The sequence below is a fragment of the Schistocerca americana genome, chromosome 5, assembly GCF_021461395.2.
Source record: "Schistocerca americana isolate TAMUIC-IGC-003095 chromosome 5, iqSchAmer2.1, whole genome shotgun sequence".
In the NCBI taxonomy this organism is placed as follows: domain Eukaryota; kingdom Metazoa; phylum Arthropoda; class Insecta; order Orthoptera; family Acrididae; genus Schistocerca; species Schistocerca americana.
Window position 1 is genome coordinate 300,631,341 of NC_060123.1, and position 22,637 is coordinate 300,653,977.

At 38.6% G+C, this 22,637-nt stretch overlaps 1 protein-coding gene across 1 annotated transcript in view; it reads left to right on the plus strand.

Annotated features, from left to right (window-relative positions):
• The window catches only part of LOC124615603 (nuclear pore membrane glycoprotein 210-like), a 262,491-nt gene that overhangs the window by 167,869 nt on the left and 71,985 nt on the right, over positions 1-22,637 (plus strand). Inside the window, exon 11 of the mRNA XM_047143596.1 lies at positions 15,894-16,123. Coding sequence (XP_046999552.1) covers positions 15,894-16,123 — 230 coding nt within the window. The remainder of the gene's footprint in view (positions 1-15,893; positions 16,124-22,637) is intronic.

Genomic DNA, 22,637 nt, shown 5'->3' on the forward strand with positions numbered 1-22,637 from the left:
AAGAAGGGATCGGTTGGTAGGACATGTTCTGAGGCATCAAGGGATCACCAATTTAGTATTGGAGGGCAGTGTGGAGGGTAAAAGTCATAGAGGGAGACCAAGAGATGAATACACTAAGCAGATTCAGAGGGATGTAGGTTGCAGTAGGTACTGGGAGACGAAGCAGCTTGCACAGGATAGAGTAGCATGGAGAGCTGCATCAAACCAGTCTCAGGACTGAAGACCACAACAACAACAACAACAACAACAACAACAACAACAACAACAGGGAAGGTGGTAAAACTGAGTCACAACGTGGATGAAAGTACATGTCGAGTGACATGACAGATGGTCATTGATGAGGATTGTGTTGAAAATAGGAAAACCACTCATCCTTGATGCAGATGTTTGTAATAGGACAACATGGTACTGAAGCCATAGAATGTGAAGTATGGTGAAATGGAAGAAAATCATCTGGTTGAATGAGTTTTGTTTCACGCTGTTTCCAACTTATGGCTGAGTTTAGGTCCCAAGATTGAAACATGGTGCAGATTCAATGATGATACCCTGTTCACAGAGCTTTTGTCATCCCGGTCAGAATGAATTGCATCTTCCTTATCCACCAGGGTCACCAGATCTCAATATTACTGAGCCTTTGTGGTCTACATTGGAGAGAAGGGTGTGTGATCACTACCACCTCCATCATCATTACTTGAACTTGCCTCTATTTTGCAGGAAGAATGGTATAAGTCTCCCTTGGATACCAAGTGGGGACTACTCAGGAGAACGTCGTTATCAGGAGAAAGAAAACTGGCGTTCTACGGATCGGAGTGTGGAATGTCAGAGCCCTTAATGGGGCAGATAGGTTAGAAAATTTAAAAAGGGAAATGGATAGGTTAAAGTTGGATATGGTGGGAATTAGTGAAGTTCGGTGGCAGGAGGAACAAGACTTTTGGTCGGTGAGTACAGGGTCATAAATACAAAATCAAATATGGGTATTGCAGGAGTAGGTTTTAAAATGAATAAAACAATAGGAATACGGGTAAGCTACTACAGACAGCACAGTGAACGCATTGTTGTGGCCAAGATAGACACCAAGCCCACGCCTACGACAGTAGTACAAGTCTATATGCCAACTAGCTCTGCAGATGATGAAGAAATTGAAGAAATGTATGATGAAATAAAAGAAATTATTCAGATAGTGAAGGGAGACGAAAATTTAATAGTCATGGGTGACTGGAATTCGAGTGTAGGAAAAGGGAGAGAAGGAAACGTAGTAGGTGAATATGGATTGGGGCTAAGAAATGAAAGAGGAAGCCGCCTGGTAGAATTTTGCACAGAGCACAACATAATCATAGCTAACACTTGGTTTAAGAATCATGAAAGAAGGTTGTATACATGGAAGAACCCTGGAGATACTAAAAGGTATCAGATAGAATATATAATGGTAAGACAGAGATTTAGAAACCAGATTTTAAATTGTAAGACATTTCCAGGGGCAGATGTGTACTCTGACCACAATCTATTGGTTGTGAACTGTAGATTAAAACTGAAGAAACTGCAAAAAGGTGGGAATTTAAGGAGATGGGACCTGGATAAACTGACTAAACCAGAGGTTGTACAGAATTTCAGAGAGAGCTTAAGGAATAGAAATCCTTGGGTGACAGAAGAAATATTGAATTTAATTGATGAAAGGAGAAAATATAAAAATGCAGTAAATGAAGCAGGCAAAAAGGAATACAAACGTCTCAAAAATGAGATCGACGGGAAGTGCAAAATGGCTAAGCAGGCATGGCTAGAGGACAGATATAAGGATACAGAGGCTTATCTCACTAGAGGTAAGATAGATACTGCCTACAGGAAAATTAAAGAGACCTTTGGAGAAAAGGAAACCACTTGCATGAATATCAAGAGCTCAGATGGAAACTCAGTTCTAAGCAAAGAAGGAAAAGCAGAAAGGTGGAAGGAGTATATAGAGGGTCTATACAGGGGCGATGTTCTTGAGGACAATATTATGGAAATGGAAGAGGATGTAGATGAAGATGAAATGGGAGATACGATACTGCGTGAAGAGTTTGACAGAGCACTGAAAGACCTGAGTCGAAACAAAGCCCCGGGAGTAGACAACATTCCATTAGAACTACTGACGGCCTTGGGAGAGCCAGTCCTGACAAAACTCTACCATCTGGTGAGCAAATTGTATGAGACAAGCGAAATACTCTCAGACTTCAAGAAGAATATAATAATTCCAATCTCAAAGAATGCAGGCGTTGACAGATGTGAAAATTACCGAACTATCAGTTTAATAAGTCATGGCTGCAAAATACTAACGCGAATTCTTTACAGACGAATGAAAAAACTGGTAGAAGCCGACCTTGGGGAAGATCAGTTTGGATTCCGTAGAAATATGGGGACACGTGAGGCAATACTGACCCTACGACTTATTTTAGAAGCTAGATTAAGAAAAGGCAAACTTATGTTTCTAGCATTTGTAGACTTAGAGAAAGCTTTTGACAATGTTGACTGGAATACTCTCTTTCAAATTCTAAAGGCGGCAGGGGTAAAATACAGGGAGTGAAAGGCTATTTACAATTTGTACAGAAACCAGATCGCAGTTATAAGAGTCGAGGGACTGTAGCCTCTCCTCGATGTTATTCAATCTGTATATTGAGCAAGCAGTAAAGGAAACAAAAGAAAAATTCGGAGTAGGTATTAAAATCTATGGAGAAGAAATAAAAACTTTAATTCGCCGATGACTTTGTAATTCTGTCAGAGACAGCAAAGGACTTGGTAGAGCAGTTGAACGGAATGGACAGTGTCTTAAAAGGAGGATATAAGATGAACATCAACAAAAGCAAAACGAGGATAATGGAATGTAGTCGAATTAAGTCGGGTGATGCTGAAGGAATTAGATTAGGAAATGAGACACTTAAAGCAGTAAAGGATAACACACACACACACACACGCACACACACACACACACACACACACACACACAGTTTGGCAAACCTTTGATAGGTAAGTGGTTCTTACCCCCACAACAATTCATTGCTGACATTAAGTGATGCTTGGTTGAAATCAGTTCTGTGGTTTTGGAGGAGATGTGGAACATGTATTCATACATTTTTATAATATATTATTATTATTATATATAATATATTATTACTATTTCTCAGACGTTAAGTCTGGTTAAAACTGGAAAGTGACGCGGACCTTGATCAAGCGTCACTTCCTTTTAACTATACGGTGTATGTTACATTGCATTTAGGAACTTTCGGGTAATTGAACACGTATCAATAATTACAGATTTCTGTAGTTGTATATATACATTTGGATGTAGCTGTATAGCGTTGATGTACTGGTGGATATTGCTTGGTATGACTCCTGTAGTTGATAGTACAATTGGTATAATGTCAACTTTATCCTGATGCCAAATGTCCTTGACTTCCTCAGCCAGTTGGATGTATTTTTCAATTTTTTCTCCTGTTTTCTTCTGTATATTTGTTGTATTGGGTATGGATGTTTCGATTAGTTGTGTTAATTTCTTCTTTTTATTGGTGAGTATGATGTCAGGTTTGTTATGTGGTGTTGTTTTATCTGTTATAATGGTTCTTTTCCAGTATAATTTGTATTCATCATTCTCCAGTACATTTTGTGGTGCATACTTGTATGTGGGAACGTGTTGTTTTATTAGTTTATGTTGTATGGCAAGTTGTTGATGTATTATTTTTGCTACATTGTCATGTCTTCTGGTGTATTCTGTATTTGCTAGTACAGGGCTATTACAAATGATTGAAGCGATTTCATAAATTCACTGTAGCTCCATTAATTGACATATGGTCACGACACACTACAGATACGTAGAAAAACTCATAAAGGTTTGTTCGGCTGAAGCCGCACTTCAGGTTTCTGCCGCCAGAGCGCTCAAGAGCGCAGTGAGACAAAATGGCGACAGGAGCCGAGAAAGCATATGTCGTGCTTGAAATGCACTCACATCAGTCAGTCATAACAGTGCAACGACACTTCAGGACGAAGTTCAACAAAGATCCACCAACTGCTAACTCCATTCGGCGATGGTACGCGCAGTTTAAAGCTTCTGGATGCCTGTGTAAGGGGAAATCAACGGGTCGGCCTGCAGTGAGCGAAGAAATGGTCGAACGCGTGCGGGCAAGTTTCACGCGTAGCCCGCGGAAGTCGATGAATAAAGCAAGCAGGGAGCTAAACGTACCGCAGCCGATGGTTTGGAAAATCTTACGGAAAAGGCTAAAGCAGAAGCCTTACCGTTTACAATTGCTACAACCCTGACACCCGATGACAAAGTCAAACGCTTTGAATTTTCGGCGCGGTTGCAACAGCTCATGGAAGAGGATGCGTTCAGTGCGAAACTTGTTTTCAGTGATGAAGCAACATTTTTTCTTAACGGTGAAGTGAACAGACACAATGTGCAAATCTGGGTGGTAGACAATCCTCACGCATTTGTGCAGCAAATTCGCAATTCACTAAAAGTTAACGTGTTTTGTGCAATCTCATGGTTTAAAGTTTACGGCCCCTTTTTCTTCTGCGAAAAAAACGTTGCAGGACACGTGTATCTGGACATGCTGGAAAACTGGCTCATGCCACAACTGGAGACTGACAGCGCCGACTTCATCTTTCAACAGGATGGTGCTCCACCGCACTTCCATCATGATGTTCGGCATTTCTTAAACAGGAGATTGGAAAACCGATGGATCGGTCGTGGTAGAGATCATGATCAGCAATTCATGTCATGGCCTCCACGCTCTCCCGACTTAACCCCATGCGATTTCTTTCTGTGGGGTTATGTGAAAGATTCAGTGTTTAAACCTCCTCTACCAAGAAACGTGCCAGAACTGCGAGCTCGCATCAACGATGCTTTCAAACTCATTGATGGGGACATGCTGCGCCGAGTGTGGGAGGAACTTGATTATCGGCTTGATGTCTGCCGAATCAATAAAGGGGCACATATCAAACATTTGTGAATGCCTAAAAAAAACTTTTTGAGTTTTTGTATGTGTGTGCAAAGCATTGTGAAAATATCTCAAATAATAAAGTTATTGTAGAGCTGTGAAATCGCTTCAATCATTTGTAATAACCCTGTATTGTACATCCGCTTGTGATGTGATCTACTGTTTCTATTTGTTGTTTGCAAAGTCTGCATTTATCTGTTGTGGTATTGGGATCTTTAATAGTGTGCTTGCTGTAATATCTGGTGTTTATTGTTTGATCCTGTATTGCAATCATGAATCCTTCCATCTCACTGTATATATTGCCTTTTCTTAGCCATGTGTTGGATGCGTCTTGATCGATGTGTGGCTGTGTTAGATGATACGGGTGCCTGCCATGTAGTGTTTTCTTTTTCCAATTTACTTTCTTTGTATCTGTTGATGTTATGTGATCCAAAGGGTTGTAGAAGTGGTTATGAAATTGCAATGGTGTAGCTGATGTATTTATATGAGTGATTGCTTTGTGTATTTTGCTAGTTTCTGCTCGTTCTATAAAGAATTTTCTTAAATTGTCTACCTGTCCATAATTTAGGGTTTTTGTGCCGATAAATCCCCTTCCTCCTTCCTTTCTGCTTAATGTGAATCTTTCTGTTACTGAATGTATGTGATGTATTCTATATTTGTGACATTGTGATCATTTAAGTTATTGAGTGCTTCTAGGTCTGTGTTACTCCATTTCACTACTCCAAATGAGTAGGGCAATATTGGTATAGCATAAGTATTTATAGCTTTTGTCTTGTTTCTTGCTGTCAATTCTGTTTTCAGTATTTTTGTTAGTCTTTGTCTATATTTTTCTTTTAGTTCTTTAATATTTGTATGGTCTATTCCTATTTTTGGTCTGTATCCTAGATATTTATAGGCATCTGTTTTTTCCATCGCTTCTATGCAGTCGCTGTGGTTATCCAATATGTAATCTTCTTGTTTAGTGTGTTTTCCCTTGACTATGCTATTTTTCTTACATTTGTCTGTTCCAAAAGCCATATTTATATCATTGCTGAATACTTCTGTTATCTTTAGTAATTGGTTGAGTTGTTGATTTGTTGCTGCCAGTAGTTTTAGATCATCCATGTATAGCAAATGTGTGATTTTGTGTTGGTATGTTCCAGTAAGATTTGTATCCATAATTTATATCTAAAAACAAAGATGATGTGACTTACCAAATGAAAGCGCTGGCAGGTCGATAGACACACAAACATACACACAAAATTCAAGCTTTTGCAACCCACGGTTGCTTCGTCAGGAAAGAGGGAAGGAGAGGGAAAGATGAAAGGATGTGGGTTTTAAGGGAGAGGGTAAGGAGTCATTCCAATCCCGGGAGCGGAAAGACTTACCTTAGGGGGAAAAAAGGACAGGTATACACTTGTGCACACACACACATATCCATCCACACACATACAGACACAAGCAGACATTTGTAAAGGCAAAGAGTTTGGGCAGAGATGTCAGTCGAGGCGGAAGTACAAAGGCAAAGATGTTGTTGAATGACAGGTGAGGAATGAGCGGCGGCAACTTGAAATTAGCGGAGGTTGAGGCCTGGCGGGTAACGAGAAGAGAGGATATACTGAAGGGCAAGTTCCCATCTCCGGAGTTCTGACAGGTTGGTTTTAGTGGGAAGTATCCAGATAACCCGGACGGTGTAACTCTGTGCCAAGATGTAATTTGTATTATTTAGCATGTTGGATAGTGGGTTCAGAGCAAGGCAGAACCAGAAAGGACTTAATGAGTCTCCTTGGTATATACCACGCTTAATGTGTATTGGCTGTGATGCGATATTATTTGAACTTGTTTGGATATTGAGTGTGGTTTTCCAATTTTTCGTTACTATGTTTAGGAACTGTATCAATTTAGGATCTACTTTGTATATTTCCAATATTTGTAGTAACCATGAGTGGGGTACACTATCAAAAGCTTTTTGGTAATCAATGTATGTGTAGTGTAGCGACCTTTGTTTAGTTTTAGCTTGATATGTCACCTCTGCATCTATTATCAGTTGCTCTTTACATTCTTGTGCTCCTTTGCAACAGCCTTTTTGTTCTTCATTTGTAATTTTGTTCTGTGTTGTATGTGTCATTAATTTCTGTGTAATGACTGAAGTTAATACTTTGTATATTGTTGGAAGGCATGTTATGGGACGATATTTAGCTGGGTTTGCTGTGTCTGCTTGATCTTTAGGTTTCAGATAAGTTATTCCATGTGTAAGTGTATCAGGGAATGTGTATGGGTCTGCAATGTAACTGTTAAATAATTTAGTTAGATGTGAATGTGTTGAGGTGAACTTCTTTAGCCAGAAATTTGCTATTTTATCTTTCCCAGGGGCTTTCCAATTGTGCGTAGAATTAATTGCTCGGGTGATTTCATGTTGCAAAATTATCACTTCAGGCATTTGTGGTATCATCTTGTATGTGTCTGTTTCTGCTTGTATCCACCGTGCTTGCCTGTTATGTTGTACCAGGTTGGACCATATGTTGCTCCAGAAGTGTTCCATGTCTGTTATGTTTGGTGGATTGTCTATTTTAATGTGTGTGTTATCTATTGTCTGGTAAAATTTCTTTTGGTTTGTGTTGAGTGTTTGGTTTTGTTTCCTTCTATTTTCACTTTTTTTGTATCTCCTAAGTCGTTTGGGCAATTCTTGTAATTTATGCTTCTTTTCATCTAATTGCTCTATCACTTCTTGTTGTGAGATTTTACTTAACCTTTCTCGTTTTTTGTGATATTTCGTTTCTTATAAATTGTGTTAGCTGTCCGATGTCTTTTCTCAATTTTTCTATTCTGATCTGTGGCCTGTGTTGCCATGCTGGTTTTGTGAGTTTCTTCTGTGTGTTGGTTGGTTCTGATCTCTGCCTAGTGTGTATATTTAGTGTAGTGAGTGCTCATATATAAATCGGTAGTTGTAACTTTTCCATAGTCGTATTTTCATTTATTTTGTTGTGTATGATTGTGTTGATAGTTGTTATTGTTGTTTCGACTTGTGGGTTATTTGGTGGTCTATGCAAGAATGGTCTAATGTCTGTATTTGTGTCTTTGTATTCTATATATGTCAGCTGAAATTTTTCTTCTATATCTAACATGTGTGTCACTTCGTGTTCTATTTGTGCTTGTTCTGGTGGCTGTCTTAAGATTTCGTTGTCCTCTGATTGTTTAATTGATGCGTGTTGTTCTTTGTTTGTTTGCTCTAGGATGTTTGAGTCCATTACTGTATTTTCTTCTTCTTCTTCTGAATATTATTATTATTATTATTATTATTATTATTATAATTATTGATCCAATTTTGATGAAAACGTAGCCTATACACATAGCCTTGTTGAAGGTAACAGTGAAACCCCCATAAAAGTCTGACTAGTAACTTTGGTGACCAGCATGTTTTGACAGACAATGTTTTAGCAAAGCGTTAAATCATGATACCTTCTTTTTCCATGATCTGATTTTGATCAACGACGGCCTGTACAGAACCCCAAACTATGCTCAGATTACCTACGAAAACCCTAGGAAAAGTCATATAGTAGGTTTGGGTATTGGCATGTTCTAAGACAGACAGGCAGACATGACAGTTTTACACATTTATTATTAGTAAAGATAATTTATGCACATGTGCAGTTCTCAACACAATTCTGTTCGAGTCTTGATAAGCTCGGATACCGTCAATTGTATATAGCTCGCATCAGTGATAACATGACACACAGTGACAACAGCAGCAGCAGTACATGTAACACTCCTTTAGCGATGTGTTTGTTCCCGTCTTATTACAACAATTTTGCCTATAGACATTTTTAAATTTCTATGATTGGTGCATATAATCACGACATATTGTTTTAGATATATGTTGTAACACTTACTTTTATCTGCTTGAAAAGCCAAGATGTTTCTGGCTCTAATAAATAAAAAAAAAGAGCGTATCTGAATGGTTATGTGGTAGCCACGTGGCAGTGTTTGAGGCTATGGAATCCCTCAGAAGTAAGTAGGGTTTGCATCCTCTCAGTACCACGTGATTTTTTTTAACAGTGTTGCAAGCATAACAAAAATATAGCCAATGTACGGCATATGTAACAACACACTGTTCCACAGACCGGCATATGACAGAAAGTCATTGGCTGCCAGGACATCTCAGCAGATGCAGGCCATGAGAGAGTGTCCTGGCTCTTGTTCTATACAGTGGTTTCAGTGCTCGTGAAGCGACAGCCAGGTGCAGCATTCAGTCTCGCTTTGGCCAGAAGTGGAGAAGATGGTGTGTGAGAGAGGGGTAATAGGCTGGCTTCGAGAGTTGGGCTTAGTAAAGGTGACGCTTCAGCTAGACAACTTGTTAATTTACACTAGTATGGAAGGTCAGTTTTTAAACACTGTCCGATTCAAGAATGAGACCAGTTTCCCTGATGTTTGCAAACCTTTCACATCTACTCCCAGGATGCTGCTCATAAAGAGGTCCTCTGTGATTATCACAAACTTTATATGCTTACTTTCGCTGAAGTGAATGTAGACCATAACTGGCACCACATCATCTTTTCAGATGAGTTTATAAAGTGATGGAGGATAGTCTTGTGCTGGAGGTAATGTCATCAGATGGGGCAGGGATAGTTCATCAAATTAATGGTCATTTCGCTGCCTATTAGAATGTGTACATCATAAAATATGCTGCAGTGACGAGTCTTAGGAAGCGTTATCCCAATGGAGTGATCCATTTCTGTTAGGACCACTCACTGGTTCACAGGAATTGAATCGTGCAGCAATAGCTTCCCCAACATGCTTCGTCGACCTGTTCAACTGGCCTGTTTTAGTGACAAACTTGATTCCCATTGAAAATTTGTGTGTCAAAACGAAGTATCAGCCTCCCCCTCCAAACACACACCTGACCAACTATTGGACCTAATGTTAGATATATTGGAGAGTCTTGCGGGTGATGAGACATATTTTCTGAGGCTAACCGCCTTGATGCCTCATTGAATGAGGCTGGTAATTCATTCCAAGGGTGGATGGATCTCATACTAGCCTCATCCCTGGTGTGAAACTTTTCTTGGCTCACATGACTCCACTTTATGCTACATCACTTGATATGAATGAATGTTTATTTATTGGAAATTATGTGAAATCAATATACTTTTAATTTATATTTATTATGTGCTTCTTGAAACTTAATACTTGTAAATTTGAGTAAAGCACAAACAAGTCACTTTTAATTGATATAGAAATGATGTCCTAATATGAGACAGTGAGATCAAATACTTAATATACCCAATTATAAGAACAGGTAGATACTGAAATAATAATGTTCTCTTCCTTACTGCCTCTTCCAACATTTTCTACATTTATTGTGCAAGAGAATTGCAGTCAGGGAAACAAAAGCTCTTTTTCAAGTTAACATTCTTCGGGAGTGTAAGGATAACAGCCCATATACTGTGCCCATTTATCTATGTTAGTCTTCAGAGAAATGGACTGATGGTTTTAAAATTGTTGGGCTCTAAAAAGCATTGTCATCAGAGACCTTTCACAAGATCATGCTACTGGTGAATGAGTAGTTACTCTTCGTAAAAGGAACGGCAAAGGCCGTATAACTACAGCCACAGTAAAGAACAATTTCACATTTAATCTCCAGTAGATGTATCTGTACTGTTGTCACACATTAAATGACTTAATAAAACTGTGGTAGGCAGTAAGATGGGCGGTCGACAGCAGAACTTACAGAAGCAGCCAGCCAATCAAAAACACTTTAAAACCTCAATCCAGTTAAATTGGGCAGGATTCCTGACGCCACACAAAATATCACCTTACTTTTTTGCTATTGTCATTACATAAATTGAGGGTCTGTCCCTAGTTATTCCAAAAGTGTTTCTCCTGTAAGAATACAAAACATAGGATGTTAAAACCTGGTGTACTTTGAGGTGGATGCCAAAACACTGCTGTCCAGTAGGTCTTCATGCCACAAGCATAAGCTTGCATCATTGGGTAGTGTCTGATATGATTCAAGTGAAGACCACTTTGTCGTTTTGGGGAATTCTAAAGGATGTGTGCCATGGACAAATAGTTGGAGTCACTGAGCGCAGTTTGTTGTTGACCACTTCTGTCCACTTCCTTTCCCACTCAGGCAACCCACTACTTGTCACCTGTGACACAATGCTATGTACGGGGACTTTAAGCTGAACTGTGGTATTTTCCTTGCAAGAAAAAGGACCACTGCAAAATAAGCATTCAATGTCATCGTCTTCAGTTACGCGTCTTCAGTTACGCATCTGAAGCATTGTCATCAGTTAAATTTGTACAAGACTCTGAATGCTTGGAATATTATGATTCTGTGCGTCTCTCATTTTCTTTTCCAGGAACAAAACTCTTGCTTCTGCTTGCTTTATTTCCATTGCACCTTTCTTCTTTTTGAAAAATCCAGGATGGAATGCAACAATATTATGAGAAGGAAAGTTACTACTCACTATATAGCAGAGAGGCTGAGTCGCAGATAGGCACAACAAAAAGGCTCTTGCAGTTATACATACATACGTCTGTCTGTCTATTGTTGTTGAAGGCTTTAATGGCCGAAAGCTATAACTGTGAGAGCCTTTTTGTTGTGCCCATCTGCGATTCAGCATCTCTGCTATATGGTGAGTAGCAACTTTCCTTCTCATAATAGTGTTTCTTCTCTTTGAATTGTTTTGAACACTACCTGTATGAACTTGATGTCAGCTGCTTAACATATTTAGAATGTTACTGTATATAGATAATTTTTACTTTTTGGACCGTCTGACTACAACTGAATGATATATATACATATTTTGTGATTGCTGTCTACATCCTATACTTTCATGTATAATGTTTAATTGGTATTAATTTCCAGTGTTGTGCATAAGTAAGTCTTGCTGGTATGTGATATGTTGATGCTATTACCCAACATTGGCATTAATGGTTCAAAAGTGTTGCCACAGTTTGTTAGTTAGTTAGTTACATGTTATATTGCTCAATCTCATGGTAACCATTATGATGTGGAACATGTCAAGTGCATAAGAAATGCACATCTGAATCAAGTTTTTTTTTTTTTTAAGCTTAAATTTTTAATTACGTACCCTATTCCCTTAAATGGCACAAAATGCATATATGTTATAATACCTATGGATTTATTTATTCCTAATCAAGAATTCAGCAGTGGTGTAGAAGGAGTTATCAAGGAGAGATGATTTCTGTTTTCTTTTGAAGCACTTACTGCTTTCTGTCAGACATTTTATTTCATCTGGTAATTTATCGGAAAGTTTTACAGCAGCATATTTCACCCCTATCTGTGCCAAATATTGATTAAGTAGAGGATAGTGTAAGTCTTTCTTTCTTCTTGTATTATAATCATGAATGTCATTGTTGTTTTTAAATTGGTCCATGTTGTTGAGAACAAATTTCATTTTTGAGTAAATATACTGTGAGGCCTACAAGATGTGTTGTTTTGAGCCACACACATCATTCTGACCAGTTTCTTTTGAGCAGTGAATACGTTTTTCCTAAGTGTTGAGTTACCTCAAAATATTATTCTGTATGACATCAGAGAGTGAAAGTATGTAAAGTATATTAGCTTACTAATTTCTATATCCTCAAAAGTGGCAATTGTTATGATTGCAAAAGGTGGTGAACGTAGTCACTTTAGGAGATCGAAAATATGAATTTTCCAATTTTAAGATTCTCATCTATATGTACAGCCAAAAACTTAGTCTGCTCTACCCTGGCTACTGACTTCTGTTGATGTGTTATTTTTATTGAAAGAACTCTGTGTTTTTTCAAAGTTCAGCGCAAGCCCATTTGCAGAAAACCAATCAGTAACTTTTCCAAAGACATTATTTGTATTGTTTCGTATTGGATTTTACTGGATTTAGAATGATGGTTGTATCGTGAGCAAGCAGTGTCAGTTTAGCTTCTTGTTTCAGATAAGAAGGGAGGTCATTCACATATATCAGGAACAGAAAGGGACCCATGATCGAACCCTGTGGAACACCTAATGTAATTCACCCTAGTTAGATGAAGTGGCAAACTTGCTTAAATCACTTAAACCATATAAAGAAACTTTTTTCTTCCTGTTCCATAGATATGATTAAGCCACTCATATGCTGTTCCATTTATACCATAGAATTGTAATTTTAGTAATGTAATGTCATGGTTCACACAATGAAAGCTTTGCATAAGTCACAGAAAATTCCTATTGGTGACATTTTATTTTTGTAGACTCTGTTATGTGGTGAGTGGAATTATATATTGCTGTCTCAGTGGAATAGAATTTTTGAAATCCAAACTCTGATTTACTTAGTATCCCGTTACTGTTGAGATGGCTAACCACACTTGAGTACATGTGAGGTGGCTATACACACTGAGCATGCCTGATATGGGTCTTAGCCATTTCCCTTGCATGTTCTCTGCACGCACAAATTTTTCTGTATTGTGCCTATTTTTTGTTTCTAAATCATATTGCATGTAATAAAAAAACCGACAGGTCACCATTCACCAGCATTTGAACGATGGGATCATTTTAAAAGATCAGGTAGAATTCACATTTTTTGTGTTGTTTTCATCATGGAAATTACCTTGTCATATTATAATACCATTTTATGCAGCCTATATTGTTCTAAATGAATAAATGAACAAAACAGCTGAGGGTATAGCTTTTTTATTTTACAATAAAAAGTCCAAAAGTTAAGAAATGGCTGATGTGAAGCCGTCAGAAATTTGCCCTATAAGAGTCAGACTAATCATGAGTAAATACGACAGAAATGTGTGTAAAAATGAGACCAGTAGAAAGAAAGTGTTGGAAGAACATCCTACTTTTATGTATCAGATCTATTTTCTAACTAGTCATCCATGTACAGTTGACTGAAAATTTGAAACTCAAGGGACCAGGAAAAAAGTTCAAATTACCAAGACTCAAAATAATATAAGTTCATATAATCGAGAGGGATGGAGGAAAAAATTTAAATAAACAAAAGTTTGAAAGTAAATTCTGGTACACACACAGGTACATTCATCCTTATTTTAAGAAATGTGGAAAGTAATACATATAGTATATGAAGAACATATCAATCAGTATGTTACCCATTATTTTGGAAAATAATCAGTGATTTTCTTTTGAGAGAGCATTGCCATGTGAATTTTCAGTGGTGATAGCTAAGATAAATAGATCACTTGTTTCCATTCTGATCACATAGGAGTGTAAGGTATGGACAGATGTCCTTACCTTGCTTAATGTGATTGGAGTTGGCTGTTTTCTGCGCAATCTATGTAATCCTTATCCCGACAGGCCAACAATTCACCATCTTTTACATCATCAACTAAATGAAATCCTCAAAGGTTAACTCACTGTGGGTTGTGTAGAAGTTCCCACCCTGATTCTGGTGGGTTTGAATTTGTTAATTCTTGCGGCAGGACTGACATTTCTCCAGGCCTTATCGATCATGGTTATAGTGGTCAAATCTATTAAATTTGGCTTCTCACCCTTTTCAATAATATCCAGTACAAGTGAAGCAATTTCTCTGCAGCAAAGTGTTTTCAGATTTTATTTTATGCACTGGTCCAGTGGTTGCAATCACGATGTCGTGTTTGGTGGGGGGGAATCAATTTCTATGTGCTCTAAGGGTGGTGGCTTGTCAGGTATGGTGCAGTTGTGCAAAAATAGTAAACTTTTGTATTTCTCCTTTTTCATATCACTATTAACCAGGATCAGCCATTCATTTAACAGTTTTGTTGATTCAAGAGATAAGTTGTGGGAAGTAGTATTATTCCTTTGAAACAGTTTAGTTTCACAGGTTTCCCTACTACAAGTGGTCTTAACTTCCAATATATATCCAAGTTACAGGTTACGAGAACAATTAATTCTATCCTTGCTCAATTTTCCACCCTGACACTTTTTTCTTTGAATGCTAAGATGAGATTAGGGAGACATTTATAAAAAAAGGAGAGTTTTGTCTGTGTTGAATATGTTGCATGGATTGTAGGCATTCAGAAGTTTTCAGCTCATAAATCTATCAATACAATGGAAACTGTTGACAGTGGCACCCTCTCCACAGATTTTTATTTAGCATTATGGCGTGACATTTTTTTAAAATGTGAGAACCGCCATTAGTTGCTGCAAACCCTTCAACGCTGAGATACTGAGCAAAGGACTTGTCCTTTTCCTTCAGCATGACACCACCCATGGGAATTTTTTATCATCTACACTGATTTATCCACTTGAGCAAACACTTCTTAAGACAGGGAAATTCACCCTATCATGATCTTTTTCTTCTTGTGCCTGAGATTCTTCCAGTAACACAATCTTTATTTTTTTTAAATCATTGATAATGTAGATGGTAAACAGCGAGCTATTTTGTGACATCTGTTTTCGAAATTCCACTTCCCACAGCTTCAATAAGAAGCTTATTTTATTAATTGATAGGCACTCATGACATTTCCCAGTTTCAAGAGAAATGGATTGACAGCAACACAATAAGAAAGCAGACTGCAGACTGAATGCTATCTAGGTTGGAGAATCAAACAACAGGGATCTGAGCCTGTCCTGGGAATCACAGGAGTAGCGGGACATCAGTGGGAATCAGAGAAGTAGGGGACTTAAATTATAGTGTGTATGGGATTCCTGATTTCAAATTATGAAGTATTGGCAAGATGCTCTTAGTGATGCAATTTCCAGTTATTGGAGGGATCAAATCACATTGATTTCTTTCTTTCTTTTTTTCTCCCTTCAAATTTTTGAGTGTCAAATTATCAAGAGTCAGCTGTATTTGTAGAGAGTGAGTGAGTGAGTGGTGTGTGTGTGTGTGTGTGTGTGTGTGTGTGTGTGTGTGTGTAAGAGAGAGAGAGAGAGAGAGAGAGAGAGAGAGAGAGAGCGAGCGAGCGAGCGAGTGCACTGGTTCCCCCTATTGTTTTCTTATTTTGATTCTTCTCTTTCTCCAGGTGAATATTCTTGTGAGATCCTTGCTGCCGACGATCCACCTCCAAGTTTAAGCACATTTGAAGGAGATGTTATTTTAACAGTTGAAAGTGGTGGAGTTATGTCTGAACCAATGACAATACCATTCATGCCTGCCATTTACGTGAGCACACCTGAAATTTACTTGTCAGATGCAGAGATGGCTGGAACATTAATTATTAATGGAATACCTGAAGTTCTTAAGCAAGTAAAGGTATGTTCATCAATAAGTAAACTCTTTTTAGTACTTATCCCTAGTGTAATGGTCATTTACTATTCATGTAAGGGTTCTTTGAACACTTTTATTTGTGGTGGTGTGGATGGGAAACTATTTGTGTGGGTCTGGATGGGAAAGTAGTGACAGATAAACATAGCTCTCTGAAGTGGGTAAGGCACCCCTAGAACCCTTGTGAGTGAGATGAAACTTTGAAGGGAATGACATATAAAAGTAACAGAAAATTAATGTATTAGTATAATAGATTTTGGGGTTACTGGACCAACTGGCTTCTTATCAGATCACCAATTTAATTAAAAAATCTTATTCCAGTAGAGCTGCACAACACTGTAAATTGTAGGAAGGCCACTGCAAGAGGCAGGGACTCCAGTAATATGACAGCTACAGTTTTGATGAGAATTTGGACAGAAATATAATTATGAGAATTCTGAAACATTATGTAGAGAGTTTGTTTAGAAGATAATTTTTGAGTTGATATTCAGTACACCAACATCACCTCTGCAAATTAATACCTATAACCGTGCATACGAGTGCTCCTCTCATGATGGAAAATGAAATGGTTCAGCATATCACAGGACTGTGATTTTGTCAGACCATGAATTAACATCTGAGTGCAGGATCGGTGAGATACAATATCAGCCTCTTTGATCGAGATCATATTGTAGGCTGTGGTGTTCTTCATATTTTTAGGTTGATGATGATGAAGTCCCATACTCCGAGGAGTGTAGGGGACGATGCGGGAGACCCGCTCCGCTGTACTAGGCAAGGTCCTAGTGGAGGTGGTTTGCCATTGCCTTCCTCTGACCGTAATGGGGATGAATGATTATGATGAAGACGACACAACACCCAGTCATCTCGAGGCAGGAAAAATCCCTGACCCCGCCGGGAATCTAACCCGGGACCCCGTGTGCGGGAATGAGAACGCTACCGCAAGACCACTGTTATGTTATAGGATTGTATATTGTAACATTATCTGACTTAATTCTGGGTGGAAACTCCACAAATATGAATATTATATTTCTTTCTTGCAGCAATGGTATAAAATAACACATAGTAATATTATTTATCTTTTTTAAAATTATATTCTCGTTTTAGGTAAGCAGGTTTGTTTAGAATTAATTACAGAAGTCGGTGATGATAAAACTGGGGATTTGTTTGACTCCCCTTGATAGATCATCGGTGCACTAACAAAGGAAGTAGCTACTTGGGTAGCAGAGTACTTGTGGAGTGCACATGAGGTTTTTTAGGCTAGGCAGTAGTTTGAGGTGCTCCGATGAACACTTGACCAGTTGATATGCAGCAGGGGAAGTCAAACGGCATTCAGAATAAAGACACTTGAACTGTCACAGTTTTATCAGTGAACTGGCAAAGTATTCATTATAAAGTTCCCAAATTTACTGCCTTCCAGGAAATTTCTTTTGTTCAGATTATTCTTGGGACTGAGAGCTGACGGAAACCCGAAGTGGAAAGCTCTGAGATATTTAGCGAGTCATGAAATGGATATCGAAAAGACAGATTAGAGGCCATAGGAGGGGGAGAGTTCATTTGCAGTTGATAAAAATGTTCTCTCTAGTGAGGTAGAAGTTGAGTGTGACAGTGAAGTCATCTGGTCCCGTATAACAGGTGTAGATGGAATCAAGTTAATTGTTGCACATTTTTACTGGTGACCCGATTCTGCTGTGACAGCTCTAGAGTCATTCAAAGAAAGTCCACTGTCAAGAGCACATAAATGCCCAGATCATGAGATACCAGTTGGAGGTGACTTTAAACTGCTGAGTATAGATTGGGAGGTCTATGGATTCATTGCGGGGGATGCAGGTGGACAGTTGTGCCAAATACCTTGAAACGCGTTTTCTGATAATTGTACTGAGCAGTTAGCGTTGCAGCCCACATGCAGTGGAAATATTTTAGATGTTGTAACTACAAATAGGCTGGACCTTATCAACAATGTCAGTATAGAATCAGGAATTAACGATCCGGATGCCATTATAGCAAATATGATTGTGAAAGTTAATAAATCAGTCAAGAAGGCTAGGAGTATGTTTCTGCTAGATAGAGCAAATAAGTAATTATTAGCATCTTACTTAGACAGTGAGTTGGCATCACTTAGTTCCATTGAGATGGATGTAGAGGAATTATGGGCAAAGTTTAAGCGGACTGCAAATAGTGGTCTGGAGAGTTACATACCTAGTGAGTGGATAAAAGATGGAAGAGACCCACCATGGTATAATAATGAAATATGTCAGATGTTGAGGAAGAAGCAGAGACTGTTACAACAACTACCACTGTCACACCTTAGCAAATAATCTGGGAGGGAACCCAAGAAAATTCTGGTCTTATGCAAAATCATTGTGCGGGCTAAGGCTTCCATTCAGATCCTTGTTGACCAGTCGGGGGTGTCAGTTGAAGATAGCAAAATGAACGCCACAGTTTTAAATTTCATGTTTAAGAAATCGTTCATGCAGGAGAATCGTACAAACATAATGTCATTTGACTACCTGACAGACTCCCATGTGGATGACACAGTAATAAGCGTACCTGGTGTAAAGAAACAGCTAAAAGATTTGAAAGTAAATAAATTACCAGGTCCGGATGGAATCCCAGTTTGATTTTACAAAGAGTACTCTGTGGCATTGGACCCTTACCTAGCTTGCATTTATCATGAATCTCTCACACAGCAGAAAGCCCCATGTGAATGGAAAAAAGTGCAGGTGACTCCAGCATATAAGAAGGGTAAAAGAATGGACCCGCAAAACTAAGTTCAGTTTGCTGCAGAATCCTTGAACATATCCTCAGTTCAAATATACTAAAATTTCTTGAGACTGAGAAACTTGTGTCCACGAATCAGCATGGTTTTAGAAAGCACCGCTCATGCGAAACTCAGCTTGCTCTTTTCTCACATAATGTACTGTATACTAAGAACTATGGATGAAGGGCAGCAGGCAGATTCCATATTTCTAGATTCCCAGGAAGCATTTGACACAGTACTCCATTGCAGGCTGTTAATGAAGGTATGAGCATATGGAATAAGTTCACAGATATGTGAGTGGCTCGAAGACTTTGTAAATAATAGAACCCAGTATGTTCATCAGAGACAGGGGTATCCTCAGGAGAGCCCCAGGGAAGTGTGATAAGGACCGCTGTTGTTCTGTATACACATAAATGATTTGGTGGACAGGGTGGGCAGCAAGCTGCGGTTGTATGCTGATGATGCTGTGGTGTATGGCAGGGTATCGAAGTTGAGTGACTGTAGGAACATAACAAGACAACATAGACAAAATTTCCAGGAATGGCAGCTTGTTCTAAATGTGAAAAAATGTAGGTTGATGCAGGTTAATAGGAAGATCAAACTCATAATGTTCGGATACAGTATTACTAATGTCCTGATTGAACAGTCAAGTCGTTTAAATATCTGGATGTAACTTTGTGAAGCAATATGAAGTGCAATAGTTTACTGGGAGAATTTTAGGAAAGAAAAGTTCACCTGTAATGGAGACTGGCTGTAGGACACTGTGTGACATATTCTTGAGTACTGCTTGGGATACATACCAGGTCGGATTGAAGGAAGACGTCGAACTAGTTCAGAGGTGGGCTGCTAGATTTTTTACAGATAGGTTCAAACGACACATAAGTGTTACGGAGATGCTTCGGGAACTCATGGGATGGTGACATCCTTTTGAGAAACACTGTTGAGAAAATTTAGAGAACTGGCATTTGAAGATGACTGCTGAACTATTCCACTGCTGCCAACATACATTGTGCGTAAGTACCATGAAGATAAGATACGAGAAATTAGGACTCATATGGAAACATATACATATTCGTTTTTCCCTCGCTCTGTTTGGCAAGTAGTGGTACAGTGCACTCTCCACTGCACAACATACTATGGCTTGCAGATTATTTATGTAGATATAGATCCCACTTGCAAAGAGGGCATATTTCAGATAGGTGGTGTGTGTGTGTGTGTGTGAGGGTATCCTTACATGAGTTTCATTTGATTATCTGATACATGTAATCTATCATTGGTAAACAGAAAAAGAACATACTGCCAAATGCTATTCAACCATTGGTTCACTTACAATACCCCATAGGTGCCCCGTTCATTCAGCACGGCAAAGCTGTACTCACATTGCCCCTGAGTTATATGTCAAAATGATTGAGGAACACAGCTTGAACATCAGAGTGGCAGTATACCCATTCTCCCCCCCCCCTCCCCCCCTCCATCCATGGTTATCCTTGACCTAAACTGATCAGTCTCAGTGATGTGGGAGAAGCAATTGTGCATGTGCATGCAATTATGTTGAACCATTGTGAAAGATAGAAGTTTGGTTTGGATATTCTGCTGCTAAGGAGGGGGTGGAGATATACCAACCTCATCACTAAAAGTAAGTCATTTGATAGGGCGACCATTTGCCTAGGAATGTAGTCGGCTCAATGTTTAGAGAGAAACATAAAATTCAGGAAGCTAATGTTACCTGTGTCCTCCAGTACACGCATAAAATGGTGTTTATCTTGTAATATGAAAAGTTTGCTGCTCCCGATATAGAGGAGATGTTGAGTCAGAGACTGATACAGGAACAACAGAAAGACTGCCATACATGTTGAGCTTTCAGCCAAAAAGCCTTTTTCTAAAGCAGACAACAAACACACACACACACACACACACACACACACACACACACACACACAAGAACAACTCACATATGTGACCATTGTCTCTGGCCACTGAGCCTGACTGTGAGCAACATCACTTGGTGGGAGATGCAAACTAGGTCTTGGGGGTAAAGAAGTGGCTGGGGTGAGGAGACGGAGGAGGGGGAGGCGTAGCAGGGTAGGAGTGGTGGAAGGTAAATTGCTGCTTGTGGGAGCACGGACGCGGTGGGGGCAGGATAGGGTAGGGCAGCTAAGTGCAGTCAAGGGTCTGAGGTGGGATGGTGGAAGATAGTGGGAGAGAGCGGAGGGGCGATCAGAGAAGCAGAGTACAGAAAAAAAGACTAGTGGGTACGTTGGTGGATTAGAAAGTGCGTAGTGTTGGAATGAGAGCAGGGAAGGGGAGAGGGGGTGAAAGAATTGTGTCTTGGATTTTCCATTGTTTGTTTATCTTGTAAGTAATAATAACTACTGCTTGTTTTTAGTAACCGAATTTTCTTTTTCTTTTTAATCAAACTTGTTTCATCTGTTTTGGAGATCTTCAATAGTCTGCAAGGCAAGTGTGTCTTATAATTATCTTCTTAACTATAAATGTTTTGTTTTTGAGTCACTTGGATTTAGATATTGCAGCATTACACATATAAAACAAAATGACTGAGAACACAATATTTTCAGGAAATGTCTTGACTATTTCTTTTGTTTCATATTCTAGACCCTTAACAAATTTTATGGAATGTGTGCTGGTGTAATAAGATCCACCAGAGTTGTTGGTTGTTATACTTTTTACCTGTTATATTTATTAGCAGTTTTGAGTGGTGCCTCATTGGTGAGTGATATTTTGTAAGAACTTAAAATATGAAAAAAGCAGCTATGGTGGATCTTATTACAACAGTATGCATTTCATAGAAAATATTTTTGATTATGCAAAGAATTACTACCATACTCATTTCTATTGTAGACCACTGAAGCTTTCATGGCCAGTGCAAAAACCCTTGAATAAATTTTGAAAAGCTTAGAAAACAAGGGAGATATGATTTTTCCAGTATGCTTATGGGGGCTTAAGGTTTAATTTGCTGATGACTCTAGAAGATGTAATCAAGGTGTGTAACTCAGGTTTCATGCAAGTACTCCACTTAAAATAACATCTTGGTCCAAGTTACACATGTCAGGCAATTTATTTCGAGAAAAAAAAAAAAAAAAAAAGGTGGACACTATAAAGTTACTGCCATTGCTCTTTGTATACATTACAACAATTACAAAGTTACATTATGCTTTGAAACAGTTTGCATGTCGAAATATTACAGTTTTCACGTAAATGTTATGTGTAATGTACATCAGTAACAATGTCTTAATTATTTCTGTTAATTACTTTACAAATACAGTGTAACTTTCGTTCCTTACATAAATCTTGTTGTGTCTTTATGGAGGCTTGCGTCGTAGATACTATCACTCTTCTGATTATAAATTCCACAAATAATATATTGGGCTTTTGTTCACATTACATTTGACATATTTTTAGTTTGTAGTGCAATATCTCTACAAATTAGAATTTGTTTAATTGAGCACATTTAATCTTAAGTCTACTTATTCTCATCAATAGGGTAATTCAACAACATTACAATTCACGCTTTTGCACCTGTGTAATGTAAACATTGTGTGTTTGCATCACATTCTCTGACAAGTTTGGAATCATACTATTCACTAAATATTGTCCTATTCTGCTACATTACGCAGTGAAGGTTGAGGTCAGGGGGAGGGAGGGGGGCATGGGAACAAAGGGTATGTCATAGGGAGAATTCCCACATGTGTAATTCAGAAAAGCTGTTGGTGTTAGTAAGAATAC